Source organism: Ruditapes philippinarum, unplaced genomic scaffold (assembly GCF_026571515.1).
Source record: "Ruditapes philippinarum isolate M1 unplaced genomic scaffold, ASM2657151v2 ctg346_1_1_1_1, whole genome shotgun sequence".
Lineage (NCBI taxonomy): Eukaryota > Metazoa > Mollusca > Bivalvia > Venerida > Veneridae > Ruditapes > Ruditapes philippinarum.
This window is the reverse complement of record NW_026864693.1, coordinates 56,387-83,819: the sequence shown is the minus strand read 5'-3', so window position 1 is coordinate 83,819 and position 27,433 is coordinate 56,387. Positions and strand designations below refer to the sequence as shown.

Sequence of the window (27,433 nt, the reverse complement as noted above, 5' to 3'; positions counted from 1 at the left end):
AGTGAATTGAGTTAACACATTCAATACTATACCGTATTGCAATACGGTCATAAATACGCACGAATTTTTCGTGAGTTCATCATTCGCTCTAAATCAGCTCATACAACACACAGCAATACGAACGTATATGACTTAAGTTGATACTGGATTAATCCGAAAGTTTTGAAGAAAAAAATTTGATATTGAAACATAAAAATGGAGATTGCTAATGGACAAATAAGCATGCAGTGTAAGTTTTGGATCATTTTATTTATTTTCTTGAAAACATTCTTAATTTGCTTTAATTTATTTATTTTTATTTTTTTTGGTATCAAATTTTTTTTATTTTTTTTTTGGCATCAAATTTTTTTTGCAGACATAGATAACAGAGATAGGCAACTTCTTAACCAGTTAAAATATCACGCGTTCCTGCTAAACTTAAAACTTGTAGCAAGTAAAACTTATTAACCAGATATCAAAATCAGGAAAATAATACATTTTCTGAAAGCTTATGCATTTGTCTATGGCTGCAGGTAAATATATTTACAGTTCCCATTTAAATAAATGATACATCGATTTTTAAAGAGAACTACTTATTAATTTTTGTTACAAAACTATTCATGTGACGAAAAAACTGGCCTAGTGGGTATGTTCTGCTATGTTTTTCTAAGTGAAAGGCATGGAAAGTTACCAATATTATAACATGCAGCTATAGATAAAAGATTTACCTTTCAAATGGTATATAATATTAAAGGATAAATTGTACATCCATTAAGTTTTATTTGCTACAAAATGCCTAATTTTTCACTTTTTTTATAGGCATGAGTGATATTTCAATGGAGTATATAGGAGCTGCTTATCTCTGTTATCTATGTCTCTGAAAGCAGTAAGATGTATGATAAGTTTATGATAAGCTATTTCTTATATTTTTTTACTGTATTGGTGCGTAGACAAGTAAATCATTTCATTTATAATCGTTTAAACATCATTTGTGTAAAATCGAGGTAAATGACAAAGATTCTGGTAATCTGATTTAAACTGATTGATGTGTAATGTATTTTGTTGACAATGTATCTTCATTTTAACTTTCATAGATCATTCATTATTACACAAAAATGTTCGGGTTTTAATTAACTGTATTTGTAAGATGAATAACTCTTCCAAGCTTATTTTCTTCCAAAAAGGATTTCTTCCCTTTCGTCATACAAAGCAATAGTTTTAATATAGTGGAAATATAAAATTTTATTATTATTTTCTAATTAAATGGTTTATTTAATACTGTAGGGTATCGTTAACATGGTTAAGTAAGTCATAGAATTAAATTCTTTTACATTTTATAAAATAAAACGTTGTCAAACATTAAACTGTTAAACATATCGGAATACTAACTGCTATTGAAACACAGCTAAATGAAGACAACTGTTGAAGTATATATTTTAAGAAAAGCAGCACGTTTTAAAACATAAATTGATTCTCTATAAAGATTCTTCTGAAGGGAGCCGCGTGCTTTTTGTTGACTATCATTATGTACTGAAAAACATGGGATAACTCTGTATGTATTGCTTTATGACTCTTTACGTTGGGTTATTTCCCTTCGAGTACTTGATATATTTGCGTACTTTATTGTCATTATTTAACCTTAGGTCATATGTGGTACACTACTTGACGTAATACTAATTAGACTTTTGGTCATTTAAATGCCGGCCCTTTGTGTCTATTTGATATAAACCTGTCAATATATTTAGGTCACTCTTTGACAGCCTAGCGTCATATCGGAAATGACCCGCCAAAATTCTTAATCATGTTTTCAAAGCACGCGTTTAAGTTAAATAATACAAAGAAACATTCTATGTCGGGATAACTTTTTAGATAGTTAACATTTTAGATAATGGTTAAAACAAGGAAATTGAAAAGTAAATTTAACCCGTGGGAAACGGGGAAACAAGTTTATAAAGTGGAATTTCCTCATTTCACAATTGAAGGGGAATGAAATACAAAGAGCAAAATATGTCATACTTGAAAGTGAAAGAAAAGCAAGTTAATCTTATTGCACATTTAATTGTTGTTTTTTTTTTTTGTAAATTTAATAAACATAATTTAAATCTGGTCTGTGTAGATCTAGTCTAATGGCCGCCTATGTACGACAACACGTACGGATTTAATCAAGAAAATCAAATTCAAGTTGAATTTACAATAAGCCTGTATGCTATATGAAGAAAAACTTAAAATCTAAGTTGATGTAGATCTAATATATAGAAAAATCAATTACTGAATTAGTTATTTGTGAACCCTGAATTTAACTCATTTTATCAAACTCTACATGTCAAACCTAATTAGAAAAATCTATTATTAATTCGATAATTTCACTTGGCTTACCAAATGACCCCTTTCGGTTTTCCTAGACAAAACAGAAAAGAAAACTGTTTCTTACGAATTTTTGGGTGGGAAATTCATGAATCATGAGCCCGTTGTGAAGGAAAACGCGGGAATGACTATGATTGGTTGAGAGCACTCAAGGAATGCCACGAATGTAAACTCGCCAAAGCCACACGAGGTAACTTGGCAGCCTTCCAATAGCCGTATAACACCCAGACACTTGCTGTACTCTAAAAAAATAGTGCGTTGTCTGCTAAGGTTTATATTCCATACATTGCAAAATATAATCATATAAATTGTCAAAACATATCAAAGTACGCTAGTTAAAACAAAACGCACAAAATATTGCGAATTTGAGCTTTTCTTATTTTTTGGATGTTAGCCAGCTAGCGTATTAATCGCTCTAGATTCAGACTACACACATTTGGGTTCAACGATCATAGTACACGCTCAATGTTTTGAATCTCTCATAACAAAATTGATAGTCTAGCGACGAAGACGTATTAGTGAATTCTCTTAGCTCTACGATAACTGTACACTATAGTGCAGTGAATAGAGCAGTGAAAATGTTGGGTAGAAAATTTGGAATATTTAACTGTTCGACTAATTTCAATCAAGAAAAACAAAGTAAGTTTAACTCAATTTGTGGATTTTAACGGATTTAATTGTGGAATTTATTTTTATCATAGTTTGCTAAATATTTGTTGTATAAATCTAGTTACTTATTTTGATGTTGATTTTCTTTCAGGCAAAGCAGACCCAGGAGAATATTTTAAAAGAAATTACAATGTTGGACAACTTTTAGGAAGTGGTGGTTTTGGACAAGTATACAGTGGGACACGCAGGAAAGATAATCTACCAGTTGCCATAAAAAAAGTTTACAAGAACAAAGTCACAGAATGGGGACAGGTACATATCTTTTTATTTCATCTAACTGTTTCTTTCATGTATATTTTGTTCAGAATCGCTTTCAAAAGTAAGGTTGTAACATGACTTTAATATGTGAATTTTTAATGTTATGTAGATCTAAAGATGTGAAAAAATTTTTTTTGTCAAATTATCTTTAGAGGAACTTAAGTTTAATTTTTTTTGTGTATTCTATTTCAGCTAAATGGATGCAATGTTCCTATGGAAATTTGTTTATTGAAGAAAGTATCACAATTAAACGGAGTTATAAAGATGTTGGACTGGTTAGATGCTGGAATGGCATATATTATTATTATGGAACGACCAGAACAAGTGAAGGATTTATTTGACTACATCACTGAAAAGGGTGCTCTTGACGAAAATACAGCAAAAAACTTTTTCCGCCAAATTTTGGAATCTGTTTCAAATATTCACAAAGCTGGAGTAGTTCATAGAGACATTAAAGATGAAAATATTCTTGTGGATTTAAAATCTGGTGAATTGAAGCTCATAGACTTTGGATCTGGTGCATTCTTAAAGGATACCGTCTACCTCACATTTGATGGTGAGCATTATTTTCTTAAGGATTTTGTAATTGATTTCCATCTTGTTTAATGATTTTATATGGATATTATTTATTCTCGTTTGCTTAACAAATTAATATTCATTTTAATTCATCTATTCATTAAAGTGTAAATGAAATTAGAAGAAACATTATAGTAAATATTTCTTACAATTTGTAAATGATTTTGTGGTCAATAATTTTTTTTCATGATTTTAAATTTTAGTTTAATTGTATTTTTCAGGAACTCGAGTCTACAGTCCGCCAGAGTGGATTCAGTACCATCGTTATCATGGCAGGTCAGCAACAGTTTGGTCATTGGGAATCCTTCTCTTTGACATGGTTTGCGGTGATATCCCTTTTGAGAGAGACGAACAGATTGTAAAAGCTGAAGTTGACTTCAACAACTGCAAAAACAAAGTCTCATACGGTAAGTTGTTGGACCAAAATCTCTATAATCTTCGAAATAATAGGCCGATATTGCAGTGTAAAATAATTGTGAAGAAATTAAAATAAAAATAAATAAAAAATATAGATTAAAGCTTAAATCATAGTGAACTAATTTATACTTATTTATACACAATTTTCTATAGTATTGAAATAATTTTAATTTTTATATTACTTTACTTTTACAGAAGTACAAGACCTCATCAAAAAATGCCTCTCAATTCGTCCATCAGACCGTCCAAGCATTGAAGACATTCTTGAACATCCATGGATGAGAGACTCTATTTATATGCATTCAACTAGTCAAAAAGACAAAATCATTCGAAATAATAGTGAAACTGATTCTATTGATGGACAGTCAATGAGTAGCCAGGAATCTGTTGCCATCGAATGATGATGGCCCAAGTGACTAGGATGAACAAATTCCAAAGTATATTGTGCAATCCAGCATATTCACTGCCGAAACTCAGGGAACATTAATGCATTTCGATTCTAGGGATTTTATGCCTGGAATATATCATAAACATGTGAGGAGTCCTTTCTGCAAAGCAGAGACTTCTGAGGGTGGACTTATTTATTTAGCTCTGCTAAGCAGACTGTATGAATTCAGTATAGACGTGTACATCATCCATGTAGTGGAATAATTGTTAATTGAATGAATGAATGATAAGTTATTTATTTGCGTAAATGTAAGACCAGTGGTTAAAATTGGTCACAAGTGATAGATGTATAGCATTTTATCCATGTGTGAAACAATGTATTTATGTATCATCCAGGACTGAATAATTTTTCGGAATTCATCCAGTTCGAAAACTGCCATTTCAATGCAATGTATGATAGAAAATGTCAGTTTTATCATGAAAGCTTCTAAAGTTTATTTAAAGGTCATTCCAAAGATTAAAAGTTACATTGTCAGTTTTCAATTAGGTGCTGTTACACTGTATCATCATTTCCAAGCCGATTTACCTGCCAAATTTTATAATTGTATTATCTGATACTTGCTCATGATATGTGTCGAAACGTAGCTATTTCTCTTTTATTCTTTGAAAAACATCAGATTTTATTGAATTTTTAAACGCTTGCAATTAACTAACATCGAAAACGAATGCGAACGATAACAATTCTATTTGTAGAATTTGTTTAAAGTTGTAGTCTTTTTTTCACCAAGACCAAACAAGCATCTTAATTTATGTTGTAAAGATGTGATATTAATATTAATTCACTAAATCTTAGTAGACTTTTATAAGTGTAACTTTCATATATTATCATATGCCCATGTAAATATCAATTATTTATTTTAGTTCTAACTTTCATATTTTGGAAGAATAATGAAATTTCTGTTTGAAATAAATAGGTACAACAACAAAACAAAATGCTCTAAATTGTTTTTATCTAAAGAAATATGTACTTTAATTCTTGTATTTTCCAGATTTGTATTTCGAAATATTTTTGTTTGACTAGCTTTGCTGTACTATGGCTTGGCTGTTATTTATTTCTGATGTTGAATTTTGCCTTCAATGAAATGTATATACATGAAAAGATATTTTTATATGGAAAACAGAATGATGAAAAAGTAATATAAAGTGAAAAAAAATCTGAAATTAAAAATATTAAAATATTAATGATGTGTTGAGTCATTTTTGTTGAGAATGTTTATTTATACAGTATGTATGTATATATATTAGACCTAGGAAGCAGAGCGAAGCTGCCAGCCTCTCCTGTCTGACCAAGTCAGAATATCCCTTTAATACTGAAAAAAAGATCCCTCGGAAGCATTAAAAGCGACAAAATTACATGAAAATTGCAGACTCCGTTTGATTGAGGTTGTAAATGAGCCATATTGAAAAAGTGCAACATCCCTCATGCCCCCTAGCACCGGCTTGAGCGGTACTCCATTTTATTTAAACAACAAAGCTGAAGCCGGGAGCTGAACACGTTTGTAATTGAACAGGAATACAAGATCTTGCAACAAGACTTCGAAAGAAAATGTATTGTTACGACCCTGCTGTAACCATTGTCAGCTTATTTTACCAAGCGATTTCTAGGAATAGCTGTACATGCGCATGATTTTTATCTACTAGCTATATCCTAGACACGTATAGATCCGCCTCTACTGAAAAAAGAAAATTATAATAAATACGTAAACAACAGCCCACGCATAGCCCATTCAGAAAACTGCTGTTACCTTACTCAATTTATATTAATTGCGAATTGATTTCTGTTTTCAAATTAAACATTTCCCTTGAGAATTCAATATCTAGTGCGTAAATACGAGGAAAAAAGCTTTTATTGAATAGAAATGTTTTTCATTACAAATTCAGTATATTCAGTTCAGACAGAGTTGTATAACAATATGTATTTGCGTTTTACAATAAAACGTGTTCGCTATCCTCTTAGGTGTTGTAAGATCGCATGCATGGTGACAAGATGTTCTGTGGGATCTGTCAGATCTTTCATGGGGCGCACAGACAATATATTTACTATATACAATATTCAAAGCCACGCGCTTTAACTAGCCGGTTATGTAACAACTGACCAGTTAACCGGGTCAACCGGTCAAACAAAGAACACGCCTGGCTACTATATTTACGTTACATACTGCGTAGTTTCCTATCGACCTGGTTTAACACTTACTCGCAGCTTTTGTCAATTGGCCATTTCATTATGAACGTCATAATACTTAACATTGTACTTTCAAATCGATGTATTGCTATTATTTTATGTAAGAAAAATGTATACTTTTATAATAATTTTTATATAATGTTCATATATTACTGTAAAGATTCGCGCGAAGACCAACTTAATGTGCAAATTATATTATTCATAAAAAAAACAAACAAAAAAAAAACGACATGAATTTCTTATTCTTTTAAAAACTGGAACGATTTCCCGCAAATTATAAGTATCATGTGTTTCCTTCGATTTAACTTTACTATGCCCCATACTGTTTATAGGTATATATATATAATATCATAAAATCCGTATCACCTTGTTAAAGCGTGATCACGGCTATTGGTATATAACTAACAACGAAGGTCGCCTTGGGATAAATGTATATAGAGCGTGTGAATGAGATTTAACACTATGAATGAAAACGTACTATAGGGCCTACGATCAAAAATCTTTAAGAAAATATCCCAACTGGAAACAATATCGGTCCTGTAGGGTAAGGACTGAAAAAGAAACACGCGGCCGTAAATTGCGCGCAATTTTGATGTTTATTATATAATTATACAAAATGTATAAAAAGTGAAAAGGGTGGGTGTTGGGGATATGAGTAGTATTTTTGTGACTGTTCCTTAATTATTATTATTTTTTTTTCAAAAATATGTAAGCGTATCTGTAACTTGATAAAATACAACATCATGAACACATGCTAAATTTGTCTAATCTATGGGTTATTTTAAGAAGAAATAAAACTTCAATTTAAATGTTATTAAGATAAGGCGGTAAACGTTATTTATAAACTTTTATAATTTGTTTAGTTTGATTTTTTTTCCATGGGAACAAAAATGATAATGAAATATGATAACAAAAATAATTAACAGAACTGCATAATGGAGAATAACAATATTTATTATAATCACATTGACAAAAAAATATTTGCCGTCAAAGGAATATGGAACATCAAAAGTAAATATTAGGGTGGGGTTCCAATATGGTTGAATTTTCACTATTTTGCCCCCGCCCCCCCCTCCTTCTTCATCTCAACTACATATACATTACAAGTACTTGTATATCTTAAATAAACATTATAATAGGCGGCAGTGGCTATCAAATATTACTTTAACTAATCCTGACTTCGGACTGGAAAATGTCATTCTATATAAATGTTATCTCTTTACAAGGTGCAGTTCAAACATTAGCAACCCGATTTGTATACAAATGTATCATGCAGCGGATTTTTTATAGAACAGAACAGAGTAAGTAGGTCATTGGGGGTACACGGTTCGAGACGTAATATCAGAGCTCCCGATAACAGACTGTGACCAAATTTATCAAATGCGTATTTCTAAATACAGGCGTAAACAGACCAAAAGGCACACGTGGTTATATTTATATTTATCTAGTTTTAAAATAACCAGTTCATTTAATCGAAGTTCATTGATTTTAAATGTAATGTAATCAAACAAAATAAACAAAAATGAATTCGCGTCCTCAAAGTGTATCGGGTTTTGTTAGTAACAAGTTCACATTTTGTTTACCATCATTTTAAAGATACACTTAACAAAATTATTTGAAAAATACATTATAACTAGACAAAATGTGATTCATCCGTAGCATAAAGGAAAACTTAAATTTAAAAAAAGGGCTTAATCTTTATAGGAATTCCTGTTTTTTTTTTAATATTTTGGTTTTCGATTATATACAATATAACAGGCATTGTATAAATATTAATCTTCAAACATATATCTTCGGATAAAACGATTCATTTTCATATCGAAATTAGATCACAAAAGGATCAAATGGATTATATCATTATCTATCACATGATTTGTTACTTTTGATGCAAACCTGCTTGATCATGTTTTGGTCATGTTTGAGATTTAATCGCAAGTGTATAAAATGGACACAGTTTGTGAAGAAAAAAATCAAGTCTTTGACTATTCGTGAAACACAAGTATAGACTTAAATAGTTTCTAAATTACCTTTTTCTATAGAAAATTGGTTTTCAAATCAACGGCGTAGTCAACTATGTTGTTTACCAGACGTGTTGATAAGTATATAGAAACTTTGAAAACATAATCTTATATAACGGACGAAATATTTCAATAAAATTAATCCAACAAAAACATGCAATCGCTCGTGTCGCAGTAAACATATTAGTGCTAGTAAACTTAATGCTATTATCTATTATCAATAATTGGTGTACAATACGTCGAAATGAATTTATTGTTAAATCATTTAAGATTATATGACAAAAAGGGACATACTCAAATTTTGACAGGTGTAGAAAAAACAACAATAATAGTTAACCGCGTTACATAATAAATCGACGGGAAATGTACGTATATACGCGCTTTAATAAGGTGTCACTTCATTATTACATATGTTGATGCGTATTTGCTATTATTTATCAATACAACATGCACTATTTATGTCCATAACCATATGTCCATTCATATCTGACCAACATTTGGGAACAGCGTGATTTAATTGGTCAGTAATTAATGATTCATTAACACCGAGAAGCCAACAGATTTTCTGGAGTAGCACGCGCTAAAACATTCCTTGACATGCGGCGCAACAGGCGTGAAATCTCGTGCATACATACGCTGATTTCTAAATGATAGAAGGGCACCTGGCATACGGGGTACTCTCCAGTATCGAATTACTATCAATCTAGATGACGCTAATGATGGAAATATATAGTTAACAAAGTTGCTTTTATCAGAGACATTTTAACGTCTCTGCTTTTATTTACAGTATTTTTAAAGCACGTATATCTAAATAAAGGGACCACTTTAGGATTATTTTCATTGTAACAGCACTTTAATGAATAAATTAAGATAACATGCCCGTTTTAGCACTCGGACACGTTGTAAATGTGCTTTTATAGATTTTATGATTTTATGAAACATGCCCTCGTTTTGTTTTATGACTTGAACTATATAAGGAGGTAGGTTTATAACGTCATTGGTGTGGGGATTATGGAATTATTGTCACATCTTAAGAGCGGCTGACACCAAAAACATTAATGGAAGCAAAAACGCAAATATTTGTTCTGTTAAAAATTATGTATATATAGTCCTTAAAACTTCTACAAACAATTATCATTGCAAATAGATATGTTTACTTTGTTTATTGACTTTAAACCACTCTGCGTCATCCTTGCGAAAAAGTGCATGTCATTTATTCATTAACCCATGAAAGGTCTTAATAATTGATCTTGCAAGTCTTTGAAGTGAACATTTTCGAAATTCCATATTTCTCGCCACGTGTGTGTAAAACACAATACAAAAGAGGAATTCATCTTTGTAAGTTTTCTGATTCTCCATAACAAGTATATACGCATTGTTATGTTATTTTAATGATCAGCCTTATACATCACAGTTTTAAGAGTATTTAGTTAATGCAATGCTTATTTATTAAAATGATGATTTTTCACAAAATATTTTCATGTTGTGTTTTTTTTTTGTCTGATTCAATTATAGTTTAGTGTACAACTTAGTGCAAGAAAGTAAAATTAAATTGTGAGTCTAGGAAGTGTTTTCAATTAAAAAACTTTGACAAAACAGATAATAATTACTTTGTAAAGATTGGCAAAGGAACATATAAAGCATGGGAAGATTTACGAACCCAAAACACGTCATTTCCGGTAGAAACAATGTATATGAATTGCACTCATTTTCTTCGGGAAAAAAATAAATTAAAGATAAGATCATATCAAGGTTGTTTTGTAACGCAAAATGTCGCCAAGGTTCACTTTTTTCGATATATAAATTTTTAATTGATAAAACTAGAAATTTCAATACATTGACGAGACACTCAAAGCCCGAGGCTTATCAGCAAGTCACGATTTTCACCATTGTTTGACCAATAACTTGTTGACTAAAAAGGATATTCAATTTAATTAAATGCATCAAAATGTACCTTACTGATCATGATAAATATGCGTGGAATATAGAAACCTGTTTCTGATTACGCCAACAAATCAGTGAACAGACTGCAGTCTTATATAATGTTAAATATACAGCCCTATTACTAAAATAAGTAAAATGAAAAAAAGTGAATTAGAGCAGTTAAAATGTTTGTATCTGATGGGAGACGTGGGCACTGTGAAATTCTATGACTTATACACATCGATGTCCGGTTAGAGACACATTTTTAACTTCTTTTAACCCAATGTGAAATATCTGAATATAATTTAAGATGGAAAATCTATGCTATTAGACAAAATATCTACTTTTTTTGCTAGGTAATAATACTATGGGCCAAAATATATTCGTGCAAAAACATGAGGCGAATCTCGAACGTGTACTAAACAATGATTTAGCGAAAATTGATCTCCATAATACATTTTATTATTGCTAATGAAATGAAATTATCAAATTATTTGATTTATAAAAGGACAGAAGAAAAGATTTCTATAGTTTGATGACGTAAAGTCCTGGATTAAAATACATTCCAATATAATTATTATCATGTAATATCTGTATGATAATTGTCACCCACTGTCAATTATTTTGCACGCACAACCTTTTAAGTTATTTTATCTATTCAGTCTAAAAAGACACCGACAAGATAATCGATTGCACATTCTTTTTAAAATACCACTTATTCGTTACTAATTGAGATTTCTTTTTATCGCCTGTAATCGATTTTAAATCAATATTATTCTTGCATTGACTTGTTATTTAAATTAGTTCCTAGATCTTAACCATGTCCCCTCTTGTTAAACCGATCCGTCTAGCAACAACTAGTAGCATTTACCCGTGTAATAATCTGAATGTACCCGTGCAATAAGTATGAAATGTTATTGAAATAAACTTTGAACATTGTATATAAAATCAGTAGCACTCTTAATAAGCAACATTTACAAATGGTAGACCAAAAGAACACAAAGGTCACAATGAAATCAAGTGTATTTGAATCAAATTCATTGTTCAAATAAGTAATACCGGGGACTTACGAATAAGTTACCACATACCTACTGTATGTTGATTGTTATGTTTCGTAAGGGCACATAAAGATTCTGCGTGAGTACAGACCCCATAACCTACTGGGTATCTAAATTGAGCTTTATAGTGAATTGTGTGTAGATAAATATCTTTATACTAGCCGCCGGAATCAACCTTATGGGCCAAAATATCTGCGCACTTGCTGGTCCGGTCTTGGAACAAACATCAGCGGCAAATCTTCAAGCAGAATCTTTTTTGACTTGTTCTTTGTTCGTTCGTGGTAAGGGGAGCAGACGACAATACTGCCAAGGCAACACGTTCAAACGGAATCATAACAAAAACGTCTTTTGTTAGTGCCAGCCTTCTGAGCTATAGTCACGACAGGTCAACAAATCGTCTCCTGGTACTTGAAGTGACTTGACATTGGCCTGCCCGAATAAAATACACGTTTATATAACTGTCAATAACTTAAAAGGAACTGATAGTATACAGAGTCACATGGTGAACCAGTGTCAAACAATGAACCAGTGTCACATAATGAACTAGTGTCACATGATGAACAAGTGTCATATAATGAACCAGTGTCACATAATGAACCTGTGTCACATGATGAACCAGTGTAACATGATGAATCTGTGTCACATAATGAACCAGTGTCGCATGATGAACCAGTGCCACATGATGAACCGGTGTAACATAATTAACCAGGGCACATAATGAACCTGTGTCACATGATGAACTTGTGTTACATAATGAACCTGTGTCACATAATGAACCTGTGTTACATAATGAACCAGTGTCGCATGATAACCCAGTGCCACATGATGAACCGGTGTAACATAATTAACCAGGGCACATAATGAACCTGTGTCACATGATGAACTAGTGTCACATTATTGACCTGCTATAAGTTTCTTTTCACGACTAATGAAAGTGGACATTTTATGTGTATTTTTAATGTGATTCATTGATTATGTATATGATTGTTCATCTAGCTCGTTTGAAGTATTTTATCATTAGATTGTTGACAGACTAATTGAAAAATATCTCCTACAACTACTTTCCTTTTCTATACTTCTTTTCAGATCTAATCTGTGTTGTTTGCTTAACATTAATTAAATTGCTGTAATATTATATATACGATGTTAACTGATTCATTCCCGATAAGATAAAAAATTGATTACATTTCATAATTGCAATAAACAGTTTATTTATGTTCTGTCAACCTTCTATAAATATTTATAGGGTCACAATCTATGACGCTTTAAATGACAATAAAAGCTAATTGACCATAGCCACAGGACGAGAGGTGTGGGAGTTAAATCGGGGTAGGAGGGGTGCCAAAGAGAACAATTGTTGTTTACATTTCTTTGTAGATGCGTGGAACTTGTCGGGCTTCGTTAATAACGAACCCGGCACAAATTATAGAAAACTAAATAATTAGAAAACTAAATAATTAGAAAACTATATATATATAATATGTGAGTTAAATAAGTTAACTCATGGACTGTGTTTTTTGTTTTTATTTATATGTGACTTTTTTCCGGCACTTGTTTTCATTTTTTTTGTATATATATATATATATATATATATATATATATATATATATATATATATATATATATATATATATATATATATATATATATAGCTCAATATTAAGGTTCTGTTTCTTTTAAATCATTAGGACCATCTGTTGTTTAATCATATTTTATTGCTATATACATGTATATACAACACAGATACAATTTTCATATGTATTCTAAACAGCAAAAGCAAACGGGTTGGGCCCAAGTTTTTACAACATTAGCGGTCGGCCCTCCCGGATTAGAACCATCTGATGCCTTTGTAGAAAATGATAACTACATGTATCTTTAACTATTTTCTAGAAACTATTACGTTCAGAATGCTCCATAGAAAGAGTCTACGCATTTGGGTTACCATTGGGGACTAAAAACATAAATATAAACACGTTGTATAATATGTTATTTTATATGCTAAAGTATGTCTTTCCGCTTTATAATTGATATTTCGTTTTATTTTTGTTTCCACTGCTACGTAAGTTTTGTGGAAAATTCATTGTTTATGTGCGTTAAATCACTCATAACCACACATAAAACCCCTATTTGGAAGTATTTGTAAAACATGTTATAATACATAAGTAATAATAGCTATGGTTTAATCATTATAAAAACTTGTAGGAATTTAAATAAATACCACAGTTTCGTATCACGTGTACTGAAAAGTACATGACTATACAATTTAATACAGCTTTAAATACCCCTGAGAGTGATCATGTAAAAATTCCTTCTCATGATAAATGGTCGTGTAAATATTAGTAAAATACCTCCGATTTAAATCATTTCGAAACTTAAATTTTTCACCCTTTCACTTCTTTCATTATTTAACTTCAAACGGATAAATATTATATTATGAATTTAAATCAAAGGTTGAGCGGGTAAGAAGATTATGTGGTCATGAAAGTGATCATTTATAGACCACCTCGCAGATTCATGCTAGTTCTGAAGGTTTAACTACCGCGTGTTTGACTTATATCTTACTACGGGCTAATCCTGCAACGTATGGTGTTAATCTGTTAATCCAAACCCGTTTTTTTACCAAAAAAAAAATGCTTAGTTCTATCGTCTGTCGGCAAGTTTCTGTGCTTACTCCAACAAAAGAACCAATTATAGTTACGTGGGTCCCTGACTAAAGTGTCATTTACGTCTAAAAAGATAAATTGTCAAAATAAGATAAGAACTTTTAATTCTTATACTAGATTACCATTTTTACTTTTCTGGACAATAGGTAACTACATGTACGTTTAAATTAAAAAAGAAACAAAATACTATAAATCGCCTTATACTTGTTCTTAAAGGAAAATGCAAATGGAAAATGGAAGGTATATGTTTTTGTTGTACGCACATTGTTGAGACTGAAATAAAGAATAAAAATGGAAAATAAAGATTTTTTTAGAGAAAAAAAAAGGAATCTCTTAAGAAAGTCCAGAACGACAAAATTGAAAATGTTGCAGGCTCGGTTTGATTGAGCCTGTTCATGGACATAACTGTCAAGTGCAAACTACCGCGCACGCCCCTAGCACCGACTTAAGCAGATTTCAACATCTAAACAGACCCAGAATGGTCAAGTGGTTTGAATTTTGATTTTGGTCAGTAGCTCACAAATAAATTCATTTCAGAATCATATTTTATTGTCGTACCTGATTTCAGTACAAATGTACCTGGTTATTAGTATCTCCAGCCGATTAAGGGCTCATATCTAATCGTCTGGATTTATAGTATATGCCACTGTGCAATCAATAATAAATACTTCGTAAGAACGTGCAATTTGCTTTTATATCTTATGTATGCAAAAATTCTTATAATCATATAATTATGTAACGTTTCCTGTAATACTGTCTATATATTTGTAATTTGAAAACTCCGTTTTAATAACATTTATATCATATTCAAATGCGTAGTCTTTTTTCCCCGAGACAGTCTTTATTATACGTAATAATCTGCCTGTACGATTAATTATGTATGGCGTATTTTTTTATTTGTAAGAATATATAGCTACTTTGTAAAGGAATTGATATTTTACAAATCAAAAGTTGATTAAACTTGATGAATTTTAAACCTGAATCATTTTGGTTCTTTTGTAAGACAAAGAGACGATTTGTTTATATCTTATGGAAGCATAATTCGCAACACGACCTTTTGATATCGATATTGCTACGGAAATATCATGAACAATTTCAAATGTTTGAAAACTATTGTAACCATTGATACTCCTTTCAGAGATGATATATAACTAGTTTTGTATACTACATGAAGCCATTTTGGACTATTGTTTGTTTTGGAACCTACGTCACAAGTGACAGGTATAGGCTGCTCACCATGCCTACTACTGTACACATATTTGTAAATATGGTCAAGTGTATTCAAATGTATACGTAGTAAAGATGTAAAGATTCCTTATTCGTTGATTATTTAAATATAATTCAAAGGTTGAAGCAAACTCGATGTTACATATTCAGATTTGATAAGCTTATCGCGATACTAGTATATGGTCATTAGATAATAACCAATTTGACCTACATAAAATCATGATAAACGCTTGACCTTTCCGCTTTACCCATGAGTGTGACCTACTGAAACAATGGCAAGTATTTCTGACCGCACGAAGTGCAAAGATAATGTTTGACTGCCTAACCCTCGGATTAACTTTAATAGCAAAGTTGCAACATCCGTACTATCGCTTCTCAAACTTTTTAGCAAAAAGTGGTTCAATATACTTCATCTTTAACATTACCATAACATAACATTTATAGCAAGTTTTGATGTTTTATTTATTTATTTATTTATTTTCTGGACCCCCCCCCCAAAAAAAATATATATATATATATACCAGAACAAAAAAACAAAACAAAAAAAAAACAAAAAAAAACAACAAAAAAACAGCAACAACAACAAATATAAGGAATCGTGAACTTAGATAATGAAAGTTTAAAGCGGACAGGCAGCATGGCGTGGTTTATTTACGTCATAGCACATTGTTCGTGACTGCAAGTCAAATCGTTTTTGTTACCAAACGTCAAAGAGTACAGTTTTGGAAGTCACGAACCTTTGTCGAACAGGACACGTTATCTTTTTGAATACGTACTAAAAGCAGTTCAAATTTACTTTACGGTAATTTTTCTGTGCTTCCTTTCAAGATATCTGTGATATATTCCTTTTACGTCTGCCACACTTATTATGCCGTCTTCTGTTGATAGGAAAAGTGGGTCATTCGCCTAAGATAACTACTATACGATTCAACTTTTACTCCGGGCAAATGATTGGAATTCAATATTCCCACATTTGCTTCTCTGGGATCTATAATTTCGAACTTTCGTACGAGTGAATTTCCTTTATTAAATCCATTTATCATTCTGTTTGCTTTGTATGAAAGACCAAATTCAATCTCATTTCCCCAAGACTTCCCTCATGTGGGTAACCTCGTTACCTAGTTATTCGAGGATGTTCCCTTTACCGTGTGAAATACGTGAGTTTACATTTGTCTTGGGAAAGGTATTTAATTTATCTTTGATGTTTTCATTAGATCTGGTTAGATCGAAGATATCAGACCCAGATGCTTCTCTAATTAGTTTAAAATAAGACCGGTATCTAATTTCTAAATATTACAGCCAGTCGCGTGTTTTGAAAAGTTTTTCTGCTGGGAAAATGTTTGTTTTGACGTGTCGTCTGGAACGTTTGCGCGCTCGGCGGAAGAGGTGCAGACGTTCTACAACGTAACCATTGTTAACCATGATGCTGTTGACCGCCTCACATATTTCCTGTACTGTACGTAGTACAAAAGTGTCCAGTATTTTAGCGCCGTTACATGATAATTGTTTAAGCACAAAAATACCAAAGTTCATGAATTATGATACAAAATTGTCGGAGAGAAACATAAATTTCTCGTGACTTTTATTTGTAGATTTACCAACTGCCGCTCATTTATGAGATTTTTTTGCAGAATTTCTAAACCAGAAGTCTTGCAAGTTTAATTTTGGACTGATATCATTCAAGTTACGTCGAGTGTCCAAGCGTTACAAAAGATTTCTGATGATCTCAAAAATTTAAGGTGGTGGGGGTTTGTCCACTCTATAAAACTAGAGGTGTAGGGTTTTGTCCACTCTGTAAAACTGGAGGTGTGGGTTTTTTTCCACTCTATAAAATGTTGAGGTGTGGGGTTTTGACTGGTGGGGGTTTGTCCTACATTCTCTTTTGGCAATTTTAAGATTTTCTCAACACGCTTCATTCTTATGTATTAAGGCTTCTTTTACGGTCCTTTTCTGTCTATTCTGTCTATTGTGTTAAATCAAGTTCTGCCGCTTTCTGCGACTGAATTAGAGGAATACAAGTTATTGGTTAAAATGGAATTAGTAATATTGAATAATTAAAACTATTTTGTTTAAACTACGCATTAGAAACAGAATAAAAATAGTATCAAAATACCAACACTTAATTGATATGTGCGGTCAATCTTTGGTCAAATAACTATTCTAGTAATACTTTTATTTATATAGCAACGACAAGTCACGCCGGTTCTTGTCCAATTACTATATCGTGAAAATACCATACAGTGACAGCGGGTCAAATAGATATCATTATTTTCATTCCATGGTCAGTCATAAATACCAAACTGTGGTTACTAGATAAATATATCTGACCTTGTGACATTTATAAGTTGACCACAGATATTTTATTTGGACAAACCGGACACTCTATCTACGGGAAAAATTATTTGGCATGTTATTTCAAGGGCGATTTTATGTCTATAATTTAAAAATTCACGCCTACAAAAGTTGAATCATTAATCCTTGAGTCATCATGGTTTTCAAAATATTTTAAAATTCGGATAAATTTAATTTAGCTTTTTGAATATGTAACAAAATGAATGTAAGGTGTATGCATTCGCACCTTAGTTACAATTCATTTATTATTATTATTATTAAAATATACCTCTATAATTCAGTTTAAATCAGTCACCTTGTCTCAAATCTCAGAAACGGATTATTGCTATCTTCTTAAGAATGGACAAACATGAGTTTTATAATGTTTAGAAAATGGTCTAAGGGCGTGTTAGATGCTTATCCCCAGAAGAAACTAGCGCTGAATGTAAGAATATTTGTTTTAAAAGTAGCAAAATGAAAACAAAAAATTATTATGACTTCCATACAAAATGCTAAATCACTATAACTGTATTAATTGGCAAAAAGTAAGAGAAACCGAAGATGGTTCTGATAATTGACCAGTGAGTTTCTTAACCGGGCATCAAAATTAAAAAGCTTTTTAAGAAATTAAATAATTACTGGGACATGATGTGCCGTTAACTGATCTCTTTATGAGTTGTGTAATTAGCACAAAAATAGTTTATTTATCAGTACATTTCGTATGAAATATATATTATATAACAGCGATATACTTAATAATATAATTTGATTACTTTTAGAGCAAACAACAGCACTATCTGCATGTTCAAGCTTATTGAACGACATTTTGACCCTTGTGCCCTGTACTCGTTAATGAATCTCTATATAATAGGCCGTACTGAAATATTTTCAGTTATCTCTTTAGTCAATATTTGGTTTAATAGAATAGTATATCAAAGGTCAACATATTTGAGATATTTAAGATGACCTACAAATTTAACACACCCAAATAACTTATGTCAACATACGCTCAGTCCGATATACCCACCTTCTTAAAATAGTGAGCACAGCCAGTATTGAACATCCGTAAAAATAAAGGGGGTGTGGTCCTCGGTCTGTTACTGTTTGGCATATCACATGGATGTGATTAGTGCCAAAGTTGGCATGGTGTCCCCTAGAAAGTGTTTTGGCATTTGTAACTTCTGGATTCAGAGCATACAAATATACATGTATCCCACAATAAAAAAAATGCTGTGCAATACATTGGTCAGTTAAATAACAGATAGTATTTTAGACAAAAAAGACAAAAGGTTAAAGTAAGGACCTTATCTCACAAGATAGGCTTGTGTCAAGTATAGGATCACACCAATGCTATACTTCGATCTATTTTTGAAATATATGTTTATATTTAGCTTGTATGCACCATGGGCGAATATAAAATGTCTATTTATTGACGGTCACTTAATCCGTTTTAATTTTCAATGTCAACTCTTTATTGTATTGACGTCAAACGCAAGTCAAATAATTGTCCACTTTTTAACTATCTTGTCCTATATATAGCCTTCGATTTTGTTCGCAGTTATTTGTACTTATACCCCTATTTCGTGACATTGTTGACAACCCGCCTAGTTAAATAAGAAGTAATTACATTTTGAATTCTTTACGATCCGGTAATCTGGTCAACTATTGTCAGACAGCTTTATTCTTATAAAAGTGCAGAAGAGCCATGACGTCAACGTTTTATTCATCATTGTTGTCTTTTGTACTCGATTACGTTTGCATGGTAATCAAATTGTTTTGACTACGTTTGAAGTTCTTAATTGCATTTCCTTATTGTTGGCTAGATCTTTTACAACAAACGAAAATATTTTATTTTCATTTTGAATTCGCCTACAATAGCCTGATAATGAACGTTTCATAATAGAAAGTGTACCCGTTGAATGTTTAAGCAAAATAGTACATAGATGTATGGCGATTATGGTCTTATTACGTTTTTTAATTGATGTGAAAAAAACCGGGAACCTGTTTGAGTTAAATGATGAAGATGAGTGAGAAAAGCCGGGAAACTGGTCGAGAATGGAGAGATTGCGTTAGTGCAGTTTTTGTGGACCAGTCTACAGTGTTAAAGTGGCCTTTTTTAAATATCGTTGATAAAAATTCGAAGAGATTTACGATATTAAAGTAAATTGCTTCACCTGTTTTTCCCCTGTCATTCTGAATGTGAAAATGCTAAGATAGATAGATAGACAATTATTCATCATTGAAAAGCTAAACAATCTATTTATAGCTCCCACTGAGCTGAAGAGACTGTCATGTAATAGCCAGCAAAAGATTGATTGTCACGAGCTCTCGTTATTATATAATATATTGACATCTGCTACAAATTATATAAATCTTGCTCTTTGTGTTTTATTGTCACAATATACAGCAGTCGACAAGATGGTTATACTTTATTTATTGTAAACATTTATATATTTTAGATAAATCGATAAAATAGCGAGAAAGTGTTGAGTATTTGTGATGAATTTTATCACTACGTTATGTGTTCTGTTTATTGGATAGCGAACTTGTAAATTAGTTCGATTGGACTGCGAATTATATTATCTATCTGATCTATGTTTCCCACTGTCATCAGAGCTATCGCCTGTAACGAACAACCGTATGTACGAATTTTCAGGCCAGCCTGGTAATGTATCACACCAAGAGGTCTTTCAAGTAGTCTGAAAGATCGAAGGACACGGCTCGCACCGACATTATTGTAAATGCACCTCCGTGCATTATATAAAGCACGAGCGGGAACCTGTGTAGAACGAACTGCAAAAGCTGGATAGCTTCCCCATAAAAATAATCCAAAGTATATTTTGATGTATTTTAAAATTGTTTTGCGTGTTTTGCAAAAAAAAAACAACAAAAAACAACACTCTTTCCAGATGTTACAATTGACTTTTTTGACAGAGTTTTACCTACAGGGTGAATAATAGTGTAATAAATGTTGTATTTGTGATGTTAACCTTAATGTGCTTGTACAAAATATTTATTTGCCGTTCAACCTATATAATAACGTTTCCCAATGTTACAGTGAACGATGCAGACATAGGATTGGAGTATTATAACTAATGACTTTCCAATTCTGAATTCCTTATGTAAATTTTTCATAGTTTTCATATGGACATGAAAATTTCAGTATAAATAATCGACATTGCACATTCTTACGACATTATATAATGAGAAAATGTAATTGTGACAATGTAATCTAAATCTATGCAACAGCAGGTAAAGATATGATACTATAATGTCAATTGCACATCTTCTAGATATACGTAACTCATATAACATGTATTAAGCGGCTTGTGGGACGGGTGTAAAAATAAACCGTGTGTCACATTCTTTTGTAGAGCAAAAGTACATTAAGTAATTTCACAAGGACATTTAGAATAATGGATTGCATTATATTCAAGGACTTGTGCTGTTGCAAGAAAAAACAACAACATGATGTTTCAGCTTCTGGTGTACATACTGACAGTGAAGGCTATTTAGATGTTTTATTATGTACTTTATTATTGTGAAAGTGATGCTATATATCTTTGTTCATAAAATTGGTACAAAACGAAATTTGACATTAGAGCAGGACGGCCTTATCGGTAAAATAGTTTGAAAAAAAGTAGATATTCGCACTTTCGGAAAATATAAGTCATCTTATATACAAGACTCTGGTGACTGTTTTGCAAGCAATTTTTGTCTGTTATTTAGAGCGTATACATTAGTCATTAGTGGTTGTCATTCATATACTAGTAAATTTGTCCACCATAAAACGAAACGGACATTGACTCTCTTCTCTTGTTTTTATACACTTATCGCAATTATCATAATCTTCAGTTCGTTAACGATAACATGAACATATATGTATATATTTATATAGAATGTTTCACTATATTTTACTCGACTCTGTTGTTCACTCAGAATAGTAAATTATGAAATTGAAATCTCTAATAATATTAGTATATAACTCATGTTTTTTTATAATGTTTGATGAGTTGAAATTGAACAATGGACTGTTTAATATTTAAAACAGGATGTGTGTCCATGACAAATGTTTGTCCCGATTATACAGACTATGGGAAAGATTCATACTTTCAGTGACATGAAACTACCAGCCAATGAAAAGTAGGTACTTCCGAAACTATGTGGAAAGCTTGACTCTTAACAGCAATCTTGATAGTTCGAATTTCTTTCAAAGAAGCAATGTTTTTATGCATTTATCTGAATATGATTTGTAAATGTAATATTTGTAGCAATCATTTTGTAATTGATATACTGCTCAAGACTGACAACGTGTTTTGTCATACCAACTGTTATTTCTAACTTAATTAAAGTTTGTAAATCAGAATTACAGTAACAGGTTCAATCAAACCGACCCTGCAACATTTTCAATGACGTTCTTTAGGTGAACCCGTTTTTCTCTCTCTTTTTTTACAGAAGATGACAACGGTATACGAACATTCTAGTATACAATACATGTATACTAACTACTGACCAGTGCAAGCTGGTCACGACCTTTGTTGCAGTGCTGCAGACAATAGACTGTGTGTCAGACGGTGTCACTTCACGGGACAAACTTCGTCGGGTAAAGAATTGCCATAACGTTCAATCACCCACGTATGTATTGTCTTCTATTTGAGATGGCTTCAATTGGCTTTTTGGAAACATCAGACTGACATTTTCAACATACAGCTAAAATGTGTGAACAATATACGTGCCATACAACGGTCATACTGAATAATCGGGAGAAAACCTGCTCTATACAATGAAATAAAAGATCTGTTAATGATTTATAGATCTTCACAATTATGTATGTAATATGGTATGTAAATTACGTAAAAACCGCGTGATGACGTCATTGTCTATGCAGATAAAGTATGTAAGTACTCGACAGTTAATTGGTCTTATACATGAATTAAAGAGGTAAAAACATTGGAATAACTCTTTATTTTACCATATATTTCTATAATCGTAGATTTCTGCGTTATATATTTAACCAATTATATTTCGATTTTTTTTTTATTTTCTACCATATTAGATGCTTGTGTTACGATTCATTTGAAACACTGCAATCCTATTGGACAAAAAATAATTTCAAACTAAATCCCTTAGTGTTTGAAATTATTTTTTGTCCAATAGGATTGTAGTGTTTCGAATGAATCGTAACATATTTACTTTGGTAAATCGGCAAACTGTTAGCCAGTCTAGTAAATCGACTGTTAATAAAAATAATTTAAAATACTAAGCCGGTTAAAATTTATTAGTACGTACATCTGCATTTACAAAAATAAATTGGTCGCGCGTACTAATAAACTTTAACCTATACATGTACTTAAAGTAATTTCCACCATATATTTTTTTCATACAAGCATTTTCAAAGTAATCTTCTTTACATTTCAAAATATTTTTGCAACATATATAGAACTACATGTATACTGTATTCATTTAAATTATATTGCATTTAGATACTTCATTTTTTTGTGTTATCACTAAATCACAACCCATTTTTTTCTGAACAGAACATGCTTTTAACTTTTCAATTTTTGCTAGACTGGGAATTTGAAGTTTATTTGTTCATGAATTAATTACTTGGATGTTTATTTATGAAATACATCATATATAATTTACATTTTCGTACATTTTTATATGTTTCATTGATGCTTCGTATATTGAAAAACGGGCAGATGTTAATACAGCATTTCTGCGACGTGTTATCATTTTAACATATCACATGTTCTCACGACACCACAGATAAATTGAAAATTGATATAGATCGTCATAATATTTCAGAATGAATAACAGAACATTCAGTATCAAATGACACAAGTGACTTGGTGGGCGGAACAAATTTTTTGCGTGGGTATTTATACTAAAACTGATAAACTACAATACATATTACATACATATGAAACTTTGTATAGAATCATTGGTACATTTTGAAATAACGGTAAATACATATGAAATTCCTGTTTCATATACAGGAAAGTGGCTTTATACTGAACATAAGCAGATACATATATGATTACATGTATATACTATAGTGATAAGAAGTAAAAATACATACAACAAATCACCAAATATATACATAAGCCATGAGGTGCAATAATTCAACAATTTGCAGTGTTTTCTTTTTGTTGCTGTTGTTGTTTAAATTGATTTATGTTTGCGATCGATTGCAGTAATGATTTTTATACATGTACGATATATATTAGTTTAAATTATAAACATAATAATACAACTTTGAAGCACTTGAACCATTCCGGAATTTACCTATCGATAACGACTGTTCCTGATATCAGACGACAACAACAACAACAGCAACAACAACAACAACAGCTTCAACCGCAACGACAATAACAACACCAAAAATGATTAAGTTTGTAATCTATTTATGTAGACAACGAGAACTTTCGTGAACAAAGTTCATAATGAGGCGGGTTTATTTTCTAGAATATTTCACCTTGAACAAAATATTTGGTGCATCTAACAATGTAAATTTCTTATTTCCTCATTATATACTGACTTAGATTAATGGACAGTAGTGCACGTGCACGTAAACATCATACTTTGAGAATTTATGGCATTCCAAGATGGCAACTTATCATTTACATGGTCAAGTTTATTACGTTTTATTATCTTAACGTAGGTAAATGATCAATAATAACGTTTACAAACTTCTAAATTAGTTGAATATGTTTGTTCACATAATATAACATTCATTACGATAATGGCGTATAAAAATAAGGAATTCATCATTATATCAAATAAAAAGCATAACTGGAATGTAGGTGCATGCGAAAAGAATGTGCAGTTTAAATTTTCCAGGCACATTTGAGTCAATTAAGTTCTTGAAACGAAATAATTACCATTTATCATTTCCTTTTAGCATTAATGGTAACCTTGGAAATTTAAGAAAAAGAAAGACTGATGATGCTAGAAAAGTGACCTGGTTTTAGGACATACACACGTATAAGTTTGCCTGTCTGCATTTTTATAGGTCATTTTGTAGTAAAATACTGGTACGTACCAGACACCAACTACTTAACAATCCAGAGTAATCAAACTAACTGTTGTACAACAACAAGTTACGAAATTCTTTTTAATGAGTTAGTATTTATGTCGTTTTTATTACTTATTTGTCTTTTTTTGGTGTTGTTTCTTTGTTGTTGATATTTTTCAAGTTGTGCAAAATAATGGACACAATACATTGCATTATTCTAGTAGTTATCTAAAGACTCCAGGGAAAACAAACATAAATTTTGATTTTAACAACAACAACAACAACAAAAACAAAAACACCAATACAAATATCGTTAACAACGGCTCAAGTATTCAACTCGGTGACAGATTTTTTAAAGAGATTTAACCGATAACGTTAACAAAATCTTTTTTTTTTCATTATGCCGAAATGTGTCTGTTTTAAATTCATCAAGCTGGAAAACATCACAATTTTTTTTAATTTATTCTTCAAATTGTATAAAATATATATCGCTTACATTTTAAGAATAAACTTAATTAGATATGAGACGTACACGTTTCTACATTGTACTTAAAAGAATATTAATTAGTCGTTGGTATTTCAATGTGAGTTAACGTTCTATATGATGTATAGGCGAACGTTTGTAGACCGTAGACCCTAATATTATCACGTGGTTAGAACATGATTACAAGACGTGCTTGACTTTGTCTTCTTTATTGGACAGCTCTCATAAAATGTCATTACCAGTTTACACCAAGTATATCTCTGTACTTTCACGTTGATGTCTCTCGATAATTTAAAGTACACACAAAGCTTTGACGTTTTCAGATCCTGCATTCGACGTTATGCCACGACAAACTACAGAATCACCGCTTTGTACTCTTGACGAAAAAAACTAATTAAATGTGAATATTACAAACGTATGTATAAGTACGAGCACAATTTATTTGGTTCATTTGGGAAAATCTCGACTGTTTCTTTGTTGAATGTTGCGGAAATTGTTGAAAAACTGATGGAAATTTTTTGATAGCACATTTGTTTCATCTTTTAATGCATGCAGATTTATTCTCGTCTGTCACATGAGGAAGTTTATCAAAGTTGTCTTTATGACAGGCAAGTTAAAATAATTACGACTGTATAATTATACTTATATAATCATTGTTTGTCGCTTAAAGGCAAGACTTGTCAAACACTTTAAAATACAGAACATTTTCGCTTATGTACTTATGAAACCTTATATACGTATATAGATGCTTTTGTAAAAAACAACATGCATGTAATGCAAATAGTGTACCTATACTACATCAACCGAAAGGTGATTGGTGTTACGGCCCTTTTTTATTCAAACTTGAAACAGAATAAAATTTTCATTTTTGAAACGTATTGTTAATATAACTCTTTATGTTTCGTCAAAAAAAAAACAATTGCATAAGATGTATGGAATTTATGGATCATGTAAATATATCGAAGTTGTGGAATGCAGGCTTCGGACAAAAGATGTTATGCGAGCAATTTTCGTTCTACCTTACACGTAGTTCATCCTCGTGTTGTATGTCTTCCAGCACCTCGCACTTCTCTAGAGAAACATTTGGCGCATCAGAGACCGTCTAGGACATATAAACAAACAGCTTGTCAAATATGACATGCACAAGATTTGTCTTACTGCTTCAATTACACTGATCGAACTTTCTAAAAAAAGAAAATTATTTATGAATATACAAATACAAGTGACCCCAATGCTCCCCTTGAGAAATTAACGCACATCATTTGTCGAACAAAATGCCTATAACAAATGCAAGAACTAAACGTTTATAGTTGTTGTTCTGTATTGTTCATTTAGCAAAAAAAAAGAGAGACCGACCTTTGAGATGTAAAACATGTTGGTAAACCGGAATTAAAAAAGACAATCGGATTTCCTTTGTGTTTGACAGTAATAAACGTTTTTTTGTTAGTGTGTCGTCTGCTGATAATAAATGAAAAAGGAATGTTGTAAGGTCATGTAAGGACACATTAATTGATATATAGCCGACAGCAGAAACATCTCTATAAATCAGAGGAGTCCTCAAGCATGGCTGAATTTTTTTTCATCATTAACATCATGGTGATGAACCACTGCTATTTCAACTTGAAATAAAACAGAGATGACTTTCATGTACAGATTTTGAACTGTCCTTTTTCTGGCCCATGATGTATAAATTTTTGCTTTTATTTTTATGTAGAAAGCTGGATGACCGGACAAAGGGGGGAATGATCGGTTAGATGAGTTTACTGCAAACCTAACAAAACACAGTCACTTCCTTATACGATGTGCACTTATGGAAAAA

At 31.6% G+C, this 27,433-nt stretch overlaps 1 protein-coding gene and 1 long non-coding RNA gene across 3 annotated transcripts in view; both read left to right on the top strand.

Moving 5' to 3' along the window:
• The window catches only part of LOC132726527 (uncharacterized), a 33,730-nt gene extending 8,296 nt beyond the window's left edge, over positions 1-25,434 (top strand). The window contains exons 2-3 of the long non-coding RNA XR_009625204.1: positions 22,164-22,255; positions 22,568-25,434. This is a non-coding gene — a long non-coding RNA (uncharacterized LOC132726527). The remainder of the gene's footprint in view (positions 1-22,163; positions 22,256-22,567) is intronic.
• On the top strand, positions 181-5,450 carry LOC132726526 (serine/threonine-protein kinase pim-3-like). Of its 2 annotated transcripts, none has more exons than XM_060711865.1 (5): positions 181-229; positions 3,104-3,264; positions 3,463-3,826; positions 4,068-4,253; positions 4,459-5,450. In XM_060711865.1, the coding sequence occupies exons 1-5, from the start codon at positions 196-198 to the stop codon at positions 4,662-4,664; spliced, it is 951 nt and encodes a 316-aa protein (XP_060567848.1). In that variant the 5' UTR covers positions 181-195; the 3' UTR covers positions 4,665-5,450. The 2 variants fall into 2 exon arrangements, with proteins under 2 accessions (XP_060567848.1, XP_060567847.1); XM_060711864.1 differs by lacking the exon at positions 181-229 and adding an exon at positions 2,687-2,982.
• Positions 25,435-27,433: the final 1,999 nt, after the last annotated feature.